This window comes from Plecotus auritus (assembly GCF_963455305.1).
Source record: "Plecotus auritus genome assembly, chromosome: 1".
NCBI classification, from domain to species: Eukaryota; Metazoa; Chordata; class Mammalia; order Chiroptera; family Vespertilionidae; genus Plecotus; species Plecotus auritus.
The window spans coordinates 166,159,168-166,183,317 of NC_137770.1; the positions used below are offsets into that span (position 1 = coordinate 166,159,168).

Consider the following 24,150-nt stretch of genomic DNA (forward strand, 5'->3'; position numbering starts at 1 on the left):
GCTCTATATGTATTTATTAATTTTTACAAAGTCAACTCTTTGCTCTGACTGAACTAAGTTATGACTAAGTTCATATGATAAAACCAGCTTTCAGCTTTATAGCAGCCAGTCTAGGGTGATTTACAAACTATTAAAACATCTTTAATTGTACAGGCCACAAAACCAACTGGTACTGTAAAAATATGTATTATTTCTAGATCTACTATATTCACATATCCACAAAAAAATTGCTACATAGGTGTCATTATGTCAGAAATTTTACCATTCATTATTAAATGGACTTAGGGGATAATTTTAAGCTCCTTTGTGGCATATTACAGGGACTAGAGAATAGAAAAGGGACATTCAGGAAAACTTTATGGAACCAGGTTTTGTATCTACTTGTTCCTTCCCTTCTACACAATACTAATCTTTAAAGAAAGAACAAGATTTAAAAAGCAGAGACAGAGAGGCATCCTCAGTGGAATAAGACTTCTACCAGCTAATGGGAATACTAACTGCCCACCTGTCCACACCTTTCCCTACCACCTAATCCATTTGCAGACAGTAAAAGGAAATTGCACCCTTTGTACTATTTTCAGTTCATCAATACTGGAAACACTAAATAAGCTTTCTATTTATCTAGATTAAGTTGTAACCATCCCAATATAGAGAGTATTATTTCCTTAATCCCTTAGAGTTAAAAACAAAATTCTATTAAGATTCTAAACAAGCCACCAAATACATATATCACAAAGACCAAATACACCAGCACCTAAAACATTTCACTCATACCCAAGCCTTTCTGACCATAATTTTGCTAAATTCATCACAGGAAGACAATGTAGAAGACATGGACTTTTTTTTTTCTTGCTTGCTTGGGTCCAAGTAGTTTTATAAAGAGACTAGAAAACAATACATAAGATTTTACAGTTTTATAACCCAGATCAAATTTTAAAACCCTCTGCATTTATCAATGTTCCCATTACTTTTTCCTCTAGTCAAGGTAGTAATAAATAGTAAAACTGTTTTATAAATTACTTGATTTAGACAAAGATCTTAAAATTTTCTATTTTGCTAGTACAAAGATGATGATTCAGTTGGCTCTAAAAATTACAAAAATATTTATTGTTCATTCATTTTCAATACTATTATTGCCCACCAGTTAAAAAAAAAGGTACACATCCCCTCAAACATGGCTTCTACTTCTATTTTATTTAAAAATCAAATCTCCATTCCTGATTTGTTAACATGTATCTTGAAGGTAAAGGTACTTACTTTCAAGGTGAAAACATGAATAAATTTCCCGTATTAACAAAGGAAGACTGACCAGAAAGTAAGAACAGTTACAGTTTCAAAATAAATACATAATAAGGAATTCATGTTCAAAATATTTTCATTTAGCACTTTATCCTATTTCATTCTGAACATTAAATGGGCATTCTCCTGATTTTGGAATTTAAAAACAACTATATTGCCTACCTAATCAACAGAATGAAAAATGGATTCCGAAGTAAATTTCTATCACCAGTTTCAAGAAATAGCTTTCATCATGACTTTTTCTTTAGCTATCTGAACAAAAGTCATGGTGCAAATGACTCAAAATATAACTTTACCCAGAACTAAGTTAACATTAGCAAGTCACTAACATTGATAAGTACCCACTTGATAAAACTCTAGGTGGCTTTCTGATGGCGATTCAGCCTTGGTTTTAGTAGACCAGTTAAATTCCTTCATTTTCAGTTGCCTAATGAGTATACTATAACCCGTGTGAAAAAAATACAGTATCTGGGTCTTAACATCCAATTTAAAAGTTAATTTGAAATGCTTTCTATAGACTTCCTTCTGCATATAAATTTTTAAATTATTGTTTCCTGTAAAATATATATCTTCATTTCAAATATTTTAAAGAGAAACTGTAGTAGGAAATGCTTGGAATAATTCCAATTAATGTGAAAGTAGCACTAAGGGGCACTCTTCCTCAAATCTCTGCAGATGCCTGATCAGAGAACCAGGTGGTATAAGTTGGGAGACCTTTTTGGATTAGATGTAAGATCAACATATACATTTTTTAATTATTAATAAAATTTTTCCACATAGATTCGTCTTCATTTCCTTATCTACATTTTCTTGTTCCCCCATTTTATTAATGGGCTAGGCTGATTCACAATACAATTTGTATATTAACACAATTTAAAATTTTGTGATCCTTAAACAAAAAAATGCCATCTGAAATGTGCATGTGGGGGCAGGGGGAGGAATATGACTTACATTGACTCATTCATATAAGAGTCACAATAAGTATGTCATAAATGGGATGTAAAGTAAACCAAAGTTTGCTACAGGATATAAGAAATTGTAATATAAAAATTTTATGTTATAAGAGCCTAAGATAAAAACCTCTGGATGGATTTCACTGGAGCAATATTGCATTTTAGATACCCAAATATGGAAAAGGAGAAAAGTACTATAAGTCGCTGTGGTCTTCCCATTCTAGCCCTTTCTATGTGCTCACTGTAAAGGCACACAATACACAAAATTTTGCTCCCTAATGACATATTTTAGTCCACATATAAAATTTCCATATATCTGAACCTAAAGGAGCAGTAATATAAGTCTAAGTTATGAAAACAAAAATCATTTATGTAAGAAACATGAACATGTTAAAAGAGGATAGAGGAAATAGGGGCCCAGGTACAAAATACATCTCAAAATTATTAAGCAGGAAAGCGCCAATTATTTTGTTTGGCTATATATACAGTTTATTTTCCTCCAAAGTTAACTTTTGACTTTTTATGAGGTACCAGATTCAGAGCATATGCAGCACTATCCGATATTACAGCCATCAACCTATGCACTACACAGTCTTTTATAGGCACAACGCTGTGTTTGCTGTACAATTTGCTGTGTACATGAGGGAAAGGAGGGGCAGTGCTGATCTATATGCCTCCTTTAGAATTCCTCTAAATCCTAACTATGGCTTCATAGGAAGAACAAATGCCAGGCCAGTCATGAAGCAGACATTCTGTACCAAAGATGCTTCTCTGGGAGTAGTACGGGCATTTAGAACATGCAGTTCTGAAACAGCACTGTATGATACAATAGGTAGTAGCCACAGCCACATTTGCCAAGTTGAATTCCAATTTCTGGGTCTCACAATAAACATACATAGCTGGTAGTTCCTACTGGACAACACAGATAGAGCACTTCCATCCCCACAGAAAGGTCTCCCAGAAAGTGCTGCTCTGAAAAGCAACATGGTGCTCCAGTCTCACAGATGGTCCTAGGGTTTCTTATAACACATTAACCTGCCTGTATATTAAAAAAATTTCAAGTAGTCATTACTCAAACAGTATCATAATGTTCACCAGCAAGATTGGAGGCCGGCAAAAGTGCAAAACATGCACACATGTACACTTGAACGCACAACAGACATCCATGCATACACAACAAGGTGTACACACGTGCCCCCACCCTCCACAAACATACCCATGCTTGCACAGACATGCACCACAAAGGTACACACACACAACAGCTATGCATGCATGCACGTGTGCTCATACAGACACAACAGACATACACACACACACACGTGCACATAGGCTTGTGTACACACCCAGGCCTGTCTTCTATAACCACAGCATCGAAGGATAAAATGACTTTATAGTTTGGAAAATACATTTATGAAAGGAAGCAACATTAAAATAATACAGACACTTGTACTGTATCAAATTAGTAAAAAAAATTGGAAAATACTTTCATGTTGGCATAGATGGGTGTAATTTTCTGCAGGACAATTTAGTGATTTTTATCACAAATTTACATGTGCCTATCCCTTAATTTAAGAATTTCACTTCAATGAATTTGTCCTCTGAAGAATAAATTTACTTCTATCCTATGAAAGAGATCAGACAGAATTACATAGGTAGAAGTGAATTTATTTTATCTCTTTTTAAAAAATAAAATTGATTACACTGTGTTTTAAAGATATATTCTTTAGGCAAATAAAATCTTAAAAGCAATTTTGACTTAAAAATTAAGGTTTTCTATTTTTCCCCCTAGAAAATTCATGGCTGTTTCAAGAATCTAAAATTCAAATACATCCAAATATAATGAGAAGACTGCTCTTCAGAGTGGAAAGTGAGGGACGATTCTGAATATAGCAACATGAATGTCCCCTTTGACAGCTAAGTTTCAGTGCGATGTTACTGATGGGACAGGCCAATGGAAGCAATATAATAAGCACCAGTAGGGCACTGGTTAAATAAATTATGGCACATTATGATACTTATATAAAAGATTGGGACATTGCTGAATAGAAACAAACTGATTCCATCTAGCGATGTACATAAAATTATATAGATAAGATACAAATGGGTGAGCTCGGAGGGAGGGGCACAACGGATATCTATGAGAACATTCACCTATTATGTGACAACATTTCCAGAAATTTTATTTTTTCTTTATCCTCTAAATTATTTGAATTTTTTACAACCAAGTTAAAATAAGTATTTTAAGTCCCCCCCTCCTTTTTTTTTTTTTTTTTAAACTAATGACAGTTTTCAGTAACAAGAATGTGAAACAGTGTGGCTCTGAGTGTCAACCCATGAACCCAGAGGTGATGGTTCGAGATCCGGCACATGCCCAGGTTTCCAGCTCAATCCCCAGTAGGAGGTGTACAGGAGGCAGCAGCTAATCAATGATTCTCTCTCATAAATTATGTTTCTGTCTCTCCCTCTGCCCTCCTTTCTCTGAAATCAATAAAAACATATAAAAACATTTTTGAAAAGTGTGAAAAAGAACATGACTCAAATTTTCTTCAAAGCAAAATGCTAATCCGATATTCATAGACTATTTTTCAGTAACAATCTACTACATGTATAAAGTAACAGCTTAATTTTATTTTAGAAAGGCAAACATTCCAAAGAAATATCCTGAGTTGAGATTCTTGAGATTACGAAAACTGATAAAATTATTTTAAATTGAGAAAAATTCCTACCATTTACCCTCTTAAAATATTTCATAAATAGTCAGATATTTGAGATAAAGCTGCTTGAGCTGAAGGAGAGAAAACCTATTCTAAGTGACTTTTAAAATGAATCCTTACATGTAATCTTATTATTTTAAAAAAAATTTTTTAATATATTTTATTGATTTTTTACAGAGAGGAAGAGAGAGGGACAGAAAGTTAGAAACATCGATGAGAGAGAGACATCGATCAACTGCCTCCTGCACGCCCCCTACTGGGGATGTGCCTGCAACCCAGGTACATGCCCTTGACCGGAATCGAACCCGAGACCCTGCAGTCCGCAGGCCGACGCTCTATCCACTGAGCCAAACCAGTTAGGGCTAAAATTTATTTTTAATTAGAATTGACATGTTCAGTGACTTTTTCAATATTGAGGGGCAGAAGTTATGTAAAAATAAAATAGCCTTCTGATTGCCATAAAATATTAGAAATGTTTTAAATTTGAATTTTAGGTAATAATGGTTGGGGTTCCATCTATTTGCTAAGACTTCACTGAAATTTTGTTCTGGGCATCTATCTTCAAAATTCCTCATTAGCATATCTAATTAGTCTACATTTTTCACAAACATTAATTAAAAAGAAAAGCAGAAAAGATTGTTTTTCTGGTTTGGAACCACAGTCCTTAAATTACAGTCTCTCAGTTCTCTTAGTCCACGAATATTTAAATCTGGTTAGTCACTCTCATGTTAGATTATTAAAAAAATGGCTTTACTTAAAGTTTTGACACTTTGTTAAACAACAACAAAAATCTTACCTCTTCTCCCAGGAAAGGTAGGTAACACTAATCTTTTTCTTGAAAGTAACAATTAACAATTAACGTACAATAATTCTAACATAGAAAAAACTACTTCTTTGGAAAGTTTAAAGCTGAAGTTAAAAACTCACCACCCCCAACCCAGAAAAAGGCCTTTTGAGCCTAACCAAAGAGTAGCTCACAGTTTATGAAACAAAAGTGTTAACAATTTTTTGTTGACTCACAGCTTCCTTTTCAGTAAGTGTAATTATATCACAATATGAGAATATCTAGACTAACAAAGACAAGTAGAAACCCAGAGGGAAGAAAAGAAAAATAGGATGGGGTAAGCTGAATTCCATTTTGGTTATCATGTTTCTGTGTGAGCCAGTAAAACTCTCTGAAAAAATTTTTTTTAATCATCTAATCAGTAAAGAGTACAGCAAACACATAGAAAATGGAATCTGACAACTTGATGGTGAATTCTAATGGAAGAAATATTTTACATTTTCTTCAGAAGTGTAACTATTCAATTTCCATTCTTCATATAAGGGATATAAAACACCCACAATAAAGTTTAATCCATCCTTAAAAATCCTAGTGTTACTGTTTAAATTCTTAACTATGAAAATAAGAACAAAATATTAAATATTAAAAAGCTACAGCTATAAAGACACAGGTATGTTCAGCATTGTACTTCCTAAATTCCTGAGTCAGTATTTGGTAAGTGAACCCCTCTTCTTTATATTTTTATACTGTAATACTTTTTGTTCTTAAGATATCATTGTTCTTTACTTACTTTAAATTGTTACCAGAAAATAGGAAATATATTTGTTTATAAAATGCACAAATCAAAATAAAATATGAGTATTAAATGCAGTTCCCATCCCCCAATTACGATAATTTTTTGCAGATACATAAATTCTTGGAAGAACTTAAAAAGAAGGTAGTCTATAACTTGAGGCTTGATACTAATATATTCAGTTCTAGGGATTTATCACTACTCATGTAGCATTTAGGCATTTTATTACATCATCATCACACATTATTTTTTAATGCTATCTCAATGGTCTTTTGTCTGCCTATGGAATATGTACAGTATGCTGGTAGGATGCGGTACACTTAAAGTAATACAAAACCATAGGTACTAAGAAAAGACTAGAATGTACACTATCTTTTGCTCATCATACTGGCAAGAACATGTTTGGCTGAAAACAAAGAGAAGAAAAATTATGAAGACAAATATTTTTTTGGAAGAATAAATGAATATCTAAGTTACTCCACTATTACAAAGTATATTCACAAACAACTCAGTAATCTAGGTAATCTGCATAGTTCCAAATAAGTATATTAATAATTTTAAGTACAAAATAATAGAGATTACAATCAAGTAAATCACTGCTAATCACTATCACTGCCACATGTAATGCAGTATTTAGGTATCACACATCACTCGTATACACACACATACCACATCCTGCAACCAACAAGCACAGCATGTATACTTTTCAATGGCGAAATAATATGAATGAAAATAATTGTGGAAAGTACCTATTTTACCTACCAGCCTATTTCATTTTGCTTTAAATTAGAATGCTTTATATACATACAACTGTCCCATCCATCCACCCTCCAAATGAGTTATAAGCAAGAAAGAAACTAACCCATGATGTGACAAAAAATAAAGGGGGCGGGGGGTAATGTTACATGAATATAAATGGGAAGCAGATACAGAATGTCTCCAACAATGTGCCTTTTTGCTTTGTTTTCTGAGTAGCGAAGAGGACACAACTGAACAGACCTTGGTATGGAAGAGTGTTTCTTAATTTCCAAAGACTATTCATTGAACGAGTCATACAATCCAGAGGCAAGTGTAAAGTAAGGGAAGAGAGTATATTTTTATATGATTACAACTTTCTAAAATCCGAACCCTGAATATGTCATGTGTTCTGTGATATCCATTTATGAATGCTCTATGTTTATATATCATCATTTCAGCAGATAACCCCCACCCTCCAGTACTTTATCCATCAACCTGGCACGACCACCTGGGGTATCTTTGTGCAGCTATTGTCAATGAACTCCAACCCTCTGACCAGCACATTAAAGCTCATATAGGTACTCACCCTGCAAACTGGGCACTGCCAGTGACTACTGCTGTCTCTAAGCCTGTACTCATCAGACAAACACTTGGAATGATACACACGAAAACACAGGTCACATATCAACACCTCTCCAGGCAAATGGCATTCAAAACAATACCAGTCATGATTTTCTGTTTCCCAGTCCTACAAAAAATACAAAATAATTTCGTATGACATTTTGTCAATATCTGCAATGACTAAGAACAAAATTGAAACTAAAGTCCATCAGAAGTTAGGCATCATAAACAATTTTAGACATTTTAAAACAAGAGGGAAAAATATCTACAAATTTGCTTCTTTAAATTTTAAATTCTTTCCTAAACAGTATTAATATTCAAAATATCTTAAGGTGATTTGATAACAAAACCAGTTCAAAAATAAGTCCAAAGCCAATCGCAGTCTAACATTATCTTCAATTTTAAAAACATAATCTATGGAATGATTTCTTCAGTAAACTGAATATCCCAAATAAACATCTATACCTTAGTATTTCAAATAAACAAACCTCTGTTTTGTTCTGCTTTTTTAGAAAAATATAGTAAGTAGTTAATTAATTAGCTCACTGTGGGAACAGAGAAAATAGTAATAAATGGTGATGCTCACTATTCTTATCTTCTCATCCATGGTATTGGATGCTTTATTGAAAATAACCATTAATCAGAATGTCCATGTTCTGATAGGTTGCCAAATTTTCAGGGTCTGTTGAATTTGGAAAAATAAATTGAAAATGTGAAACTAAAGGTTTAATCACATTCTCCAAAGGACATTGCCATAAAAAAACTTAAAAGGAAGTAGGCTTATTTTCTTACTTGGACTATTCCTGGAAATAAAAGAACATAACTGCAGTGGGTTTTCTTCAACATTTTCTTTTTTGTTACACTCTTTCTTGTACAGCCAATACCATTTAAACATAAACAGGAAGATGTTATAAATTCTCTTAATTTAGAATTCATTCTTCATAAATGCCACTCTTAGCTTCTGTCAAAAAATACCTGTTAAGAGTGATGGATTCATTCTCAGCTTTCTTTTGTAGATGTGGTAACTAAGTGAACAATGGTTTAACTCACAACAGTGTAATCAAGGCCACTGCCAATGAGGGTCCTGAATTCCAAACTTGGGTTCTGCCATCATTTGTCTTTTTTATAAATCACTGTTGTTTCTGAAACTGAACCGTTTTCTTATATGTCAGTTACTCCCCCAATAAATGGGCTTCAAATACAGCACTTGGTTAGCAGGCAGTAACACCTTTAGCGTTTAAGGCTGAAATGTATTAATTATTGCCTGAACATATGACAGGGCTACTACCAACACCTTCAAAAGGGAAGAGAGTCACTAATGTTCCAAAATTCACTTTCAGAGTCACGGCTACAGCACATTAGTAAACTCAGCAAAATGTAAACTTTTTAGTTTACTTTTTGTTCAGAAATCATGGTCTTGATTGACCAAAGCAATAAAGAAAAACATAACCATTTCTAGTTATTTGCTGCAGATGTATATACTCTGTAAACTTACACTAGAGTAATTTTAATCAAACTGCTAAAAAAATTGTAAGATACTGACTGATGAGACATAAAACCCTGATGTGCGCATGGTAGGGAAAAAAACCTATCTCACCAAGTTTGACGTAGAGGCACTGCAAAGACACAATATATGTAGTGCTTGGCTGTACTAAATAATAGTCATTGTGTACCCATTTCACAATGTTCATATGTAAGCTGCATTTTAGCTATTTTAATATTTATATAAAAAATCATTGATAAATTAGGTTTGAGTGGAGATAAGATACTTTGCTCTATTCTGAACTAACAGAACTCTTGCCAAGTTTAAAACAAAATATTTTAGAATACTTTTTCATAGTTGTTCAGAAACATCTTAAAGGATTTTTGGGGCTTATGTTTAACTCATTATTAACAAAAGAAAGTGCCAACCTTCATCATTTGAAATTTTTTACATTAATTCATCTTCCTGCAATTCTTAAAATGGTGGTTACTAAATAAATTAAGAGAAGAAAGCAAGAGTATAACTTTGGTGCGCAGCTCTAAAGCTCTAGCCTCCCCACTTTACCTCCGCCCCTTTTCTGTTCCTATTCTCTCCCATCCACCCATAAAATGAGATGAAAATGGATCTTTCTTCATGGGGTGTTTAGTAGCAGACCTAATTTTCATAACAATTACAGAAATAAAAATATAATTCAAATGAAGTAAAAGTAGAGAAACATTTTGATACACTATTTACATAATGGCATATGACTAACTCCATTATCGGATATAAGAGGTATGGTCTGGGAACATACGTGCTGTTCATTCTTTTAATCATAGCAATAGCTGTTTAGAATATACAAAACACGCAGAAGTCAAGTTCAAAAGTTATTACATTCTAAACGCAGGGCACACTTTTCTGAGGTATAAATTATATAAGCATGTTTAAGATAGACAGAGTTGCCTACAATTTCTCTTTTAGTAAATAGAATTAATTTACATAGTGCTCTAATAATAATGTATGCCCAAAAACTAAGCCTGCATTTTCTTGGATTGCACCAGATGTCAGCAACTATTCTCATACAGCCTGATTAGCAGCATAATATGTGTAAAGCCACTTCAATACTTGAAGAAAATTTTTAAAAAGCAAACCTATTAGCAAAAAATCCCCAACTAGAAGCAAAGTAAAGACAATATGGTGTTAGTGAACAATTCTAACAAGAGTTAACTAAGCTAGCCTAAAGAAAGATAGAAATGTAGCATTTTTTAAAAGCAGATTTAAAGTAAAATAACAGTGCAAAATTAGTTCACCTTGTTTGGGGTTGCTGTCCTGGAGAAAGGCTGCATACTGTAGGCCTTTCAAAATAAAAACAAAATAATCTTGGTCTCTCTACTATAACGTTGCTCAATATCAGGCAATACACAGAGCTAAAGGGATTTCATAGAGGGTCAAACTGTTTATTATTTGCTATATGATTTACATTATTTTGCAGATATCAACTGATAATCTATGAATGTACTAATCATGAATAAAAAGACAGCAGCATGCAAACTCAAGAGTCATTACTAGCTTAAGAAGAAACTTTGGATACTAACACAAAAGCTACAAATGGACAGAGAAAATCTTCTATTAGAAAGTCATGTGCCAGGAAAGCCATCATGATGTTAGAAACATTTTAGTAACAAATAAACTCAGTGCCATTATAAATTTCATTAAGACCATGAATGTGTGTCTTTTTTATCTGAAACTGATCAACTTTTTTAAGTTGGGAGTGATGAATGTAAACATGGTAAACTCCATACTTAACCATGGTGTGAAATACACACAGAATGTCTTCAGAACCTACTAGAAAACATTCTAACATCTAGAAGCAGCCTGCTGCCCTACATCTCTGTCACCATTTATAGCATTTGATTAAGACTCTGGAGTCAAGACTGGCTCAAATCCTGGCTCTAGCACTCACAGGTTGTGTCATCTAGGGCAGAATACTTAGCTTCTCTGTGTATTATTTTCTATCTGTAAAATGAACAAAAAAATAATGCCTGGTATACAGATGTTTCATAAGGATCAACTGAGTTACTATACTCAATGAGTTATTAAGATGATCTGCTTGCTATAGTGCACAAAACAGGAATCGAATTGACAAGTCACAAATGATGTGTAATTATACATGTGTGGACTTCTTCAGGACTGTAAGCTCATTATGACAGCTGACTCTCACAAAATTTCTGTAAGCTAGATGGACCAAGAAATATTAAGTCAGTTTAGAGAGAACACTAAAGGAAGAGAGTTCATGGGAGAACTGTGTCTGTAACAAGGGCCTCCTAAACTATAATCCATGCTCATCATATTCTAGAGGTTCTAACTTTTAAAGTGATTCCCTATTTATATGCAATGAGCAAATAAATCTTAAATTATCAAATATTTGTTTGATGTGTTTTAACATAAATATGACATAAAATTAATTCTCTACAATTCAAGGTTTAGTTTAATGCTGTTAATTAATTTAGTTAATCACTGAGAGGTAAGAATGTAATGATTAAATATTTACAATAATTTTAAATAAAAATATTACAACACTGCTTAGAGAAAAAGAATTTAGACAGGAGGAAAAAAGCTCTCTCTCAATCTCTCTCTCTCTCTCACACACACACACACACACACACACACACGCACGTGCACACACGCGCACGCACGCGCGCACACATACACACACAATCAATAAGCTGAAAAGAATAAAACAGAATAGCATGACCCAAAATATTCTACTGAATAAAAGGGACATTCTTTACCACAGCAATAATAATTTCTAGATGTAAGTACATTAAAGTTTGAATATACATAGAACCACAGCATAACTGGTTTCTCGTTAATTAAAAATCACCAAATACTTAATACTTAGTAAATAAACAATAATTTATATTTGTCTGAGACAGGTAATAGACCTTTGGAAGAAATGTATAGTTCTGCACATAATTAACATAAATGTAACAAAACATATTTCACTTAAAAAAAAATCAAAGGTATCCCAAGGGGCATCCAGCTTTTTATACTTAGGGTATTAAAAACATGATTAATTTATGACAACTATAATTTATAACAAGGAAAATGTAAAGACCTAATTTTTTAAAAAATCTTACTTCACTATACTATATTTATGAAGTGGGCTAAGAGAGTCAAGCTGTTTTGAATTCAGCAGGCTCTCAATGTTTTTTCAAGAACAAAGCAAGGGGCACTACTCCCTGCATGACTGTTTAATGGTGTGATTTCTGAAGAATAAGACATAAGTCCATCCTACCTCTTATCTAAAAGACGAGAGTTTAGCTAAGTTTCAATAGGTACACAAGCCACAGTTTCTTTTAGATTGGTCATTCTGAATCAAGATAAGCAGATGATAACAGGAAAAAAGTATCTATCTTGCCCCTGAGTAAGTTAAACTAAATCCATTTACGCCCAATATAAGATGTTAATCTCTTCAAGAAACCACAAAATATGTATTTTCATTAACTATGTTTCTTAAAAGGTCAAAACCTTAATGAAAATAAAAAGCAAAAATATAGATTGAAATCTACCTTTTCTTTTAGGCCTACTTTAAAAGTAGTCTGAGGTCCTACTTATTGGTGGGACAAGCTTGATTATATGAAAAGTAAGTACTCAAACTTTAGTCAAGACTATTATGAGCTCATGTTTGCAGTTGCTCTTGCATCTTACAAAAGGAAACTGGTAGAAGGCTTCTAACTGAAAATGCAAGGTGTGGTTCCTACAACGATACGTTGTTTTTGAAGTAGTATTAAGTATGAGAAAAGATATGAGACCCTGAGTTGGGATTTGACAGGTTAAATAAAGGGAGAAGTAGTTTCATAGCAAACATCATTTTTTTAGACTTTTAAATCATCCTCTATACTGGTGACCAAATTATTTAATGTCAGATCAAAAGTATTTGTCAAATAATAGGGTAGAGTCATAGCTTTGTGCCAGGAACCGTGAATACATTTGGAAATCATCATATTAGTATTAACTGCCTCTAATTCAAAATACATATTTGACATGTAACATTAAATACCTTTGTAAGACCGTTCTATCTTTAGTGAGCCCTTAACTCATAAGAAATTGTGTTTATTATAAAAGGAGTTACTAAATACCAAACTTAATTGAGCCCAGCAAATGGTAAAATTCTGCCCAAGAAATGTATTTCTTAAGTTGTTAGACTAAAGGACATTTAATACTGTGATCAAATGTGGATTAAATATAGCCATTCATGTATATTTATTTCTTTAGAGAAAGCAGATAGTGAAACAATCTATCAGAACTTGTAATTCTTTATTAAAAATCAAAAGAAAAAAAACCTTGATATAATAAAATATTAAATGGTCAGATATCAGAAAGTTTCCTTCTGTGCCCTGGTCTACTGGCCTTTTACTAACATAATTTCAAACGTTATGAAAACCATCTCTGAAATAATTATTTGGATCTGATTAGTGAATATTAATAACATACAAATCTAGAAGTCTAAGATGACCACAGAAAATTTACAAGAGGTCCCAGGTTCAGCACGTTTGTCATTTTAAAAATTAATTGGTACATATACTTTTCCTTGTTTATTGATTAATATTTAAGCAAACTATTTAAATTGAGAGTGCCTTCATTTTTAATAATTACATTTTCATTCTACTATCTCCAACAAACATATTCAAAATATCACCATAAAGATGCTTATCTCTTGCCTAATTTTATCAGTTCCTACAAAAGAACTATCACTTCAATAGGGCTACAAATGGTAGTTGAGACTAGCATCTCAACTTGTCTAAAAAGCATTGCAGTCTAATAGGAATCTCAGTACAATTAAAGCCACCATCTTTGACTTATACAGGTGTCTTCCTCTTGAACAGATTATATATAATTATAACCTGACCTATTATTAGAATTAAACTTATATTATAACATTGCTGGATTTAATAAAAACAATTTTGCTCAAGCTATGGATATTTTTTCAATTGAACCAAGTTTTAAAAATAAGCATTGTGGCGGGGGAGGTAGCAGAGGTGAAATAAAAATGTGACACCAACAAACTCTTTGCTCAACTATAGTTGAGTGGCATAAAGAAAACTGCACTCTTGCCTACCTGGTCTTTCTTACCATAATTGTGAAAGAAAGGACAAGGAGAATATAGCCTCTTTGCTAATACAAGTATCTCTTGAGGATGTAACTTGTGGGACTTATCAAGAGAAATCAACTTTTTCCACATCTCTGAGATACTATTTTTAGAGGCTATATATAGAAGGAAAAGAAGTGCTTTATACCCATTTTTCCAATAACAGAACTTCCCTGGATGAAGAATATTTGCAACTTTGAATTAAAAATGAATAACCAAAACATTCTATACAGCTCACATATATAGAGACAGATATATAGAGATATATATAAATATCTACTTGACTTTTTTCTTTTGATAATGAGTCAGAAGTTGACAAGATGAATAATAATGTAAACCTTTCAAATTAAAAAGTCAAGTTTTTAAAGGCAACGTATTATATATAAGGGAGAGAAACTATAAAGGAAGGTCCTAGACTCAAATGCCAGCCTACAGGGCTGTCACTAGCCCACAGAGATCCTTTGTGCAAATCAGAAAAGGTGACCCTTCCCTAAGACAGGTTTTGCTAGAATAAGACACTTACCTGCCATAAACTAGAAAACTGCTGAATAAACATACAAGCATATGATGTCTGAGAACTGAGTGTGACTTCCTAAGTTGTGTGTTTGACAACTGGCCCCATACACAGTAGCTCACATGCATGGGCCCCACAACCCATAAACAAAGAGCTGGCAAGTGTGAGCTGATTGTGTTGTGCCAAGTGTGACACAGTAATGTGTCCTTCTAGAGTATACTAGGGTATGACAACTGCAGCACATGACAGCCCCTGGGTAGCCAGGTGGTATACCAGCCACAGTTATGAGATACAAATATAATTAACCTCATCACTTTATAGCTAAGCCTTAAATATAGATCCAGTGACTGTCTTTAATACTAGTACATATAAGACCTTACCTCTTTGCTACCTCTGAATTTTTAATATTTGCATATTTTTATAAACTAGGCACAACTTTTATATACTCATTTATACTTACATCATACATGCATACTCAGTATAAAAATGTGAATAAGAACCAACATGAATTAATAAAATCTGTATACTGGTTGGTTGATTTACATATAAGATTTCATCTAGAAAAAAAGAAAAGGATGGTACTATAAATATATGCAGTAAGTACATGTAAAAATAAAAAAAAAGAAGAATATATAACCTAATGAAGTGGTAAGCATAACTCATTAACTGCTCATTTAATTAAATTGAACATGGAAACTTCAAATTGAAGAGGAAGAATGCATGTGGGAAAAGCACAAATCTAAAAAGTAAGAACTAAAATCACTTTTTCATTTTTATGAAAAAAATGTACATGATCCACAAACCAAAATCCTGTGGATTAAGTTGTAATTACTACTGGTTAATTACTATATAAATCTCAGAAATTATCAGGATAGCCTTCTATACTAAATCTGTACATTTCCAACTATTTGGGGATTAGAAATTTTATATTAACTGGATTATTCTGAGTATATAATAAGCTATCAATTATCAATGGCCCTCCTGTTAATCCATGATGTAAACAAATATTATTATTATGACTGGAGTTTCTTTACTGGCAACAAAACTGTACTTTTCTATATGGAAGTCAACAGAAAAATTATTCTATTATAAACATTTTTTTACTTAAGTTTATAAGAACACTTCTAGTGTGCAAATTAAATGATACCAGAGAAATTAAACACTTTTTTCTTCTAAGTTTTATTTGTAGAAAACATGAATTTTATTTCCTGAAACTTTGAAGGCATAAATTAAAATGACAAAAACAATGTTAAAACTGAACAAGTTTGTAACTCGTAGCTGCCTCTGTGGCCCAGCCCTCCACAGGGGATGTGTTATGAGTTTACTGCACAGAGCTGACTACTGAGAAATGTGTTGCTGGCTCACCTGATGTATAGCCAGAAAGGAAAACACAACTCAAAGGTTTTGGGAAATGTTTCCACAAAGAAGCAATTTTAAGATCTTGTGTCATTTTTTATAACATTAGATTTTAGAAAATTCATGATAAAAACACTCAAAATAATTATGAAATCCATTCCTTTCAGAAACTAAAATAACTCACTTCTATTAAATTTGAAACATATTGTCTTAAATGATATTGTTGCAAAAAGTAGACCTTTAAAATCAAGGTGTTAGAAATATAAAAAACAAATGAGGTAGGAAGATGGAAATTTTACATCAAATCAGTCATTACATAAGAAAAAAATTGTACTTCTTACATGACCCTGAATATAAAATTATATATTACAAGGAAAAATATTAAAATATAACTTAATAAGAACTAAGTAAAAATATAAAGAAAATTAACTATCTTTACTATGATTTCTGTCAAGTGCCACAAAACACACTCAACTCACAGAAATCAATGAAGACACTAGCCAGAGGCGTCTAACATCTGGAACCTTATCACCTGCAAACCCTCCTGAACCATGGCTCTGGGCTCTGACATCATCCAACCTGAGTAAGGTATGTCCCTGAGAAGCCATCTGTTCCTTCCAATCTGTCAATACGGCATCAACATTATCCTGCACTGAAACATTTTTACTAATATTTATTAAAGAAAATATTTAGAAATACTATGAATTGTGTGTACAATAAAAGGGTTTTGCTTGTTTTGTTTAAATGTTTCAGATTCAAGGTAAACTACACAGAAAAGGCAGGCTCTTTATAAAAGTGAGTTTTCTCCTACTAAAGAAACACAGAGGGAAGTATCTACCCTACCAATGTTGGTCCTTAATGTTAGGAAAAAATATTAAAGAGAAACATTACTAAACTGCTGAAAATGAGTTTCTAAAGGTTGTAGTTAAATACTGTTCAAAAGTTAAAAGTCAGCTTATCCAAATTTATCAAATAAAACATACTTACAATTTCATCTCCTGGCAACCAATATCCTTCTTGTTCAATACCAGCTTTTGAACCTTTGCAGCCCACAGTGAGAGTTTCAACAATAAGACCATCTTTCACAGCCAAGCTCAGCTGACGGGTGGTCTCTTTTGGATGCATGCCGTGGACTCGAGACATGTACCTGAACACAGAGAAAAAAACAAACTTAAAAATCTTTTAGTATAAAACATAAAAATGCACAGCAATAAGAAAATAGAGATAATTTATTTCTTTTTTATTATTACTTGTACTTATCAGAGCCCTGCTGAAAGAAGGACAGAAGGAGTCCTGAATACTTAACTCTTTCAATTATCATGGTATTTTAAACCTCAATTTTATTTTTGTATAGTTAGAGGAATATCTGTTCAAAATAATACCAAACCAGCAATATAAATCACTTAACAGATTTTAGTCATACATCCCATGTAGTTTTAGTCTCTGGAGCAATTACCACTAACTTTGACTGGACAGAGTCTAAATTTAGAATTTTATAATCTCCAGCCATAAAACTTTAGAATATAAAATGCTTTTACACAAAACTTAGGAAATGATGCCAAACAAAACATAGAAATCACATGAGTGGTTCTCAACATCTAAAGAAAACAACAATGCATGTTGTGATTAATAAAGCAAAAACTAATTTTCAATAAATTATACTCTGGACTGGATCACTAAAGCATATAAGCTCTCCCTGATTTACAGTTACGTGCCATTTTTTAAAATGTAAAAAAATGTAATATTTCAAATATACCTCAGAACACAGAGAATAATACTGGAGATTCCCTTGTATTCACCAATTATATTAAACTCATGTTAACATTTTGACATATTTGCTTCATATCTTTCTTTTTTTTGTATTTTTTAAGGAAATAAAATGTTATAGATGCTGGTAAAATTTGTACCATATTCCATTCCCCGGCAATCAAATCCTCTACCAGTAAACTACTGGACATCAGAGTCTGTTGGGGATCCAGAAACAAAAACATCATGACACAAATCAGGCCAGAGAAACATTCCAAGTTGGAAGACCCGAGGCCAATGCCCACACGTTTTAAGAAAATTAAGTAAGGCAATAATCTGTTATCAATTTATCTGTCATTTAAATATTAGCATTCCAAACAAATCATCACTGAAGAACCTTTTAAACTCAACAAGAGGACAAATTTCAACAACAAAAAAGCAGTAAGCCCCATCAATGGTAAGCATTGTGTTTGCAGTTTATAGAAGCCTAGAGGCCCAGTGCATGAAATTCGTGCGTGGGTAGGGTCCCTAGGCCTGGCCAACCATCAGGGACGATCGGGGCCTTCCAGCTGCCAGCCAGGGCCTTCCTTTGTTCCGTGCCGCCCCCTGGTGGTCAGCGCATGTCATAGTTAGCAATCAAACTCCTGGTCTCCTGGTCAAACTCCCGAGGGACACTTTGCATATTAGCCTTTTATATATATAGATAACAAAGTATCTGATTTCTCTACAAATGCAGTTAACTGAAGGGCTGAGAAGAGACATGGAATCATGGTGAACCCAACAGTGGCCCTGACAAATCAGATTTGCAGTAATAACAAATGGGACCACAAGATGATGAAGGTAAAGTTAATCCACAAATACTGATTGTCACCTTTGCTGACTAACAGTCTAAGGTGATAAATCACGTGTATATTTTGATAAAAGATCAACACTAACAAAAAGAATCAACTGTAGTTTTGAATGTGGAGAAAGAAATTGTGCAAATGTCCTCCCTGTTCACCATAGGGAGCTCTTAGACATTATCATAGGAATTAAGTATACTATACAAACTTATAAAGACAGCCTTTAGAACAAAAATTCAAACCTTCCAAATTATCTGAAGAAACCCACAAAAAAACACATTATGCAGTAAAATTAAAACCAAAAAAGAAACATTAAAAACAAGCAGCGTATTAAATATGAGAGGACCAAAACCAAGTAAATTTGTCCTTTTAATAAATAAAAATTGGTCAAACTCAATAATTAAAAACATACTAAATCACAAAACAAAAATTTCACTGTCTACCAGAGACACACTTATAGTGACAGAAATACTGAAAAATAATAGGCAAAGGCATATCATAAAAATACAACCCAAATGAATCAGGGATCAACACTGCAATTGGGCAATAGGGCACAGACAGTTTTAAAGCAAAACCTGTAATAAATAAAGAGAATACTGACAGGAATACAGGATTATGAGACTTTAATTCACTTCCTTCAGTTCACAAAAACATTAAGTGAACAAAATTAAGTATGGATACAGGAGACCTTTAATTAAGTTTATTAATTAACAAAACAGATCTAGTTGAATTTATTCTAAAACCCCAAAAGTATCTTCAATAAATCCAAGAAACAATCATTAAAACGGGGCATAAAATCAGCCACAAAACAACCTTAATAGATTTCAAAATAGACATTTGCTAGTCACCATGAAATAAAACCAGATATTAATAGCAAAACTTGAAAACTTTCATAAACCACTGAATCAAAGAGATTTTTTAAAATTACAAAAACAATAATTAAAAAGCTAAAGCGGTGCCAGTTTAAGAGCAAAAATTATGGAACTAACAATATTAATCCAAGAGGTCCTTCTTAGGGAAGATTTAGAGATATCATTAGCTAATCAACGATGAAGAAACAAAGCACAAAAACATACAAACTAAGAAATGTATAACACACCATATGTAAAAAGGAAATTAAAATACTAGTCATAAGCAACTACTATGTTAAATTCTGTGCAGAAATAGAATTTCTAGTAAAAAATAAATGACCAAATCTTGCCCACAGAAAAAAATGGAATACTTAAAAAAGACAAATTTCCAAAGAAACAGAGGATGTTGACAAAGAGCTTTGCCAGAAAAACAAAAGGTAGGAACATATTCACAAGGTAATTCTATCCAACTTTTAATGACCAGACAACTCCAATGTGATTTAAACTCTTCCAATACATAGTAAAGAAGGAAAGCAAGGGATCTAGCATGATAGTGGTAAGAAAACCCCACAAAAAAGGCACAAAGAAAACTAGTGTCCTATAGGAATACTGGTATAAAAAATACCAAATGAAGTATTTAAATTTACAGTACAATGTTAAGTATTAACATAAATTAATAAATGTTAACACATTCAAATATCTAAAGAATATACCATAACCGAATGTTTTGTTTCAGGATTTCTAGGAATACTTATTTAAAAAATCTAGTAATATAATTCATCCCATTAATCCATCAGAAGTGAGAAATCATGAAGATTTCTATACATGTGGATTTAGTAAAAGATTTCTATACAGGTATTTAGTAAAATTCAACATCCAGCCTCTAACAAATAGGAATGAGTAAACAATACTTAACTGATCAAGAATATTCAAAGATGTCTTTTAACACTTTGCCAAAGGTAACCAACATAGGTAAAATAGAGAAAGAAATGGGACATAAAATTTGTTTAGAGGTTAAAATTATTATTTGCAGATCACATATCAAGAAAACCCAAGAAAATCAGCTGATGTGCTATTTTAAATAATCAAATAATTTAGTCAATTATTTGTATGGGTACAAGCTAACAGTAAAAATTAACAACATGCATGTATACAAATAAAAAAACTAGTTAGGAGGTTTAAAATAAGACAAGACCCCAATCATTTACAAAAGCAGTAAGAAAAATAAAATACCCAGTAAAAAATAGAATGACATGATCTGTGTGAAGAAAATCTGAAATTCTGACACAAAAGAAGATAAACAAATGGAAAGACATACCTGTATTTGGATGAAAAACAACAAAATTCAATTGCCTGTAAGATTAAGTAAATACCACCACTAAGTAGGCAAGTTGATTCTAAAGTTTTATAGAGAATTCAACAAGAACTTCCCAAGACAATTCTTTATGCGTAATATCATATTGGAAAACATTATAGTACCGAAGTAATTAAAATATTGTGGAACTAGTGCATGGAGAACAGACCAATGGAACAAAACATAAAATTCAGGAAAAGACCCAAATATACATTTCAATTATAATAAAAGTGGAATTTCAAATTGTGGGTGAAAAGACTGATTAATCAACTCATGGGAATTGGGACATCGAGCTCGCTAACTTGAAAAAAATAGAGATGGAACCCTACCCTAGTCTGTACCCACAAATAAATGTCAGATTTACTGGAGGATTGCGCTTGACTGGAACTACATCACTCGTGAGATGTAATTTAGTACTATTCCTATAGAGGCAAGTGTGGTAGTATCACAATTCCTCTCTTAGATATTCATCCTATAGATATACTTAGATATGTGTAAAATAATAGACAAAGTAGGAAATTCATTTTAACATTGTTGCTAGCAAGAAAAGATTAGAAACAATCTAAATATGTATCTTAGGGGACTGGCTAATTTATAATATAACCATACTAGGGATTACATAATCATTCAAGAAATGGAGCAGTATTATAAATGTTATGACAAAAGTCCAAGGTACATTATGTTGAAAAAATCATGGCACCAGGGCTAATATTCAAAACTAGAGGTCTGGTGCATGAAATCCGTGCATGGGGGGGGGGGGGGCGGGTAAGGTATCCCTCAGCCCAGCCTGCACCCTCTCGCAATCAGGGACCCTTCGGGGGATGTGCGACTGCCGGTTTAGGCCCAATCCCACAGGATCATCCCTCTCGCAATCTGGGACCACTGGCTCCTGACTGCTCGCCTACCTGCCTACCTGATCACCCCTAACTGCTTGCCTGCCTGACTCATCGCCCCTAACCGCTTACCTGCCTGCCTGATTGCTCCTAACCACTCACCTGCCTGCCTGATCGCCCCTAACCACCTCTGCCTCAGCCCCTACCATGGTGGCTACATCTGGAAGGACATCTGGAATGACATCCGGAAGGTTGTTCAGCTGTCCAGTCTAATTAGCATATTACACTTTTACTATTATAGATATATAAAGAGAATTCATACAACTTGATAGCAAAAATAACAATCTGGTTTTAGAAAGGGCAGAAGATCTGAATAGATATTTTCCCAAAGACGACATACAAATGGCTAATAGGTACATGAAAAAATTTTCAACATCACAAATCATCAGGGAAATGCAAATCAAAACCACACTATTACCTCACACCTATTCAAACATCTATCATCAAAAAGACAAGACATTAAGTCTTGGCAAGGATGTGGAGAAAAGGGAGCTCTTGTACACTGTTACATGGGAATGCAAACTGGTGCAGCCACTATGGAAAGAGTATGGAGGATCCTCAAAAAATTAAAAATAGGACTACCATATGACCCAGCAATTCCACTTCCAGGTATTCATGAGAGAGAGAGAGAGAGAGAGAGAGAGAGAGAGAGAGAGAGAGAGAGAGAGAGAGAGAGAGAGAGAGAGAGAGAGAATACTAATTTAAAAAGAAACATGCACCCCATGTTCATTGTGGCATTACTTACAAAAGCCAAGATAAGAAAACAACAGAAGTGTCCACTGATTGATAAATGAATAAAGAAAATGTAGTGTCTGTATAATGGAACATTACTCATCCATAAAAATGAAGGAAACCTTGCCATTTGCAACAACATGAATGACCTAGAGGGAATTATAATAAGTTAGAGAAAGACAAATACCATGTTCTCACTTATACATATGTGGAATCTTGAGGAAGGAAGTGGAGAAGGAAGGAAAGAAGAAAACTAAAGCTCAAAGATATAGAGAAAAGATTGGTGGTTGCCAGAGGTAGGGAAGGTAGAAGAGGTAAAACGAATGAAGAGTGTCAAAAGGTACAAATTTTCAGCTATAAAGTAACTCATAGGGATGTAATGTACAGCATGTTGACTATAGCTAATAATCCCATATTGCATATTTCAAAGTTGGTAGGAGAATAGATTAAAATTCCTCATCACAAACACGATGTATGGTGACAAATGTTATCAACTTATGGTGATGATGATTTTGCAATATATACAAATACTGAATCATTATGTTGTACACCTGAAACTAATACGAAGTTATTTGTCAATTATACTTCAATTTTAAAAAAATCAGTGAAAAAATATCATCCTATATAATAAAAGGGTAATATGCCAATCGACCGAATGGCGGAACGACTAGTCACTATGACACGCACTGACCACCAGGGGGCAGACACTCAATGCAGGTGCTGCCCCCTGGTGGTCAGTGCACTCCCACAGGGGGAGTGCTGCTCAGCCACAAAATGGCTGACGGCTGGCGAGCACAGCAGCGGGAGCCTCTCCCACCTCCTCAGCAGCGCTAAGGATGTCAGTCAGCAGGACATCCCCTGAGGGCTCCCCGACTGCTAAAGGGCACAGGCTGGGCTGAGGGATCTCCCCTGCCCCTGCCCCGGCCCCGTGCACAAATGTCGTGCACTGGGCCTCTAGTTGTATATAAAAGGGCACAATTTCTGACAAGCATTCTGTAATTACCTCTCTATATGCAAAAGAGTTCAAGAGGTATATTCCAGGAACTGTCCGAGGAGAACTGAGTAGCTCAGCAGACATGTAGGAAGAAAACATTTTTTCATGGTATGCCTTTAAGGATTTTGTTTGTGTATCTATTAGATAAAAATTAGTTTTACTTTTCAAAAGTAAGTACCATTTACACCATCCCACCAGCAAAGTATTAAAGTTCCTTTCTCTCACATATGCTTGCCAATTTTTTCAAACTCACCTTTGACTCTTCTTGGTCTTTTACTCATCCATAATTATTTTAGCATCAGTTTGTTAAAATGGATAAGTCAGAGAATAAATATCATTACAATATTAAGTC

General features: G+C 33.6%; 1 protein-coding gene across 32 annotated transcripts in view; it reads right to left on the reverse strand.

The window, feature by feature from the left end:
• The window catches only part of ZMYND11 (zinc finger MYND-type containing 11), a 138,855-nt gene that overhangs the window by 35,968 nt on the left and 78,737 nt on the right, over positions 1–24,150 (reverse strand). For 12 of the 32 annotated variants that reach the window (XM_080647193.1, XM_080647201.1, XM_080647192.1 and 9 more), the window contains 3 exons: positions 17,374–17,533; positions 10,675–10,719; positions 7,868–8,029 (listed from right to left, as the gene is read on the reverse strand). In XM_080647193.1, the coding sequence (XP_080503319.1) occupies positions 7,868–8,029; positions 10,675–10,719; positions 17,374–17,533 (367 nt within the window). Of the gene's footprint in view, positions 1–7,867; positions 8,030–10,674; positions 10,720–17,373; positions 17,534–23,807; positions 23,827–24,150 lie in introns of those variants that run through there. The other 20 variants (XM_080647197.1, XM_080647198.1, XM_080647219.1 and 17 more) reach the window with 3 other exon arrangements.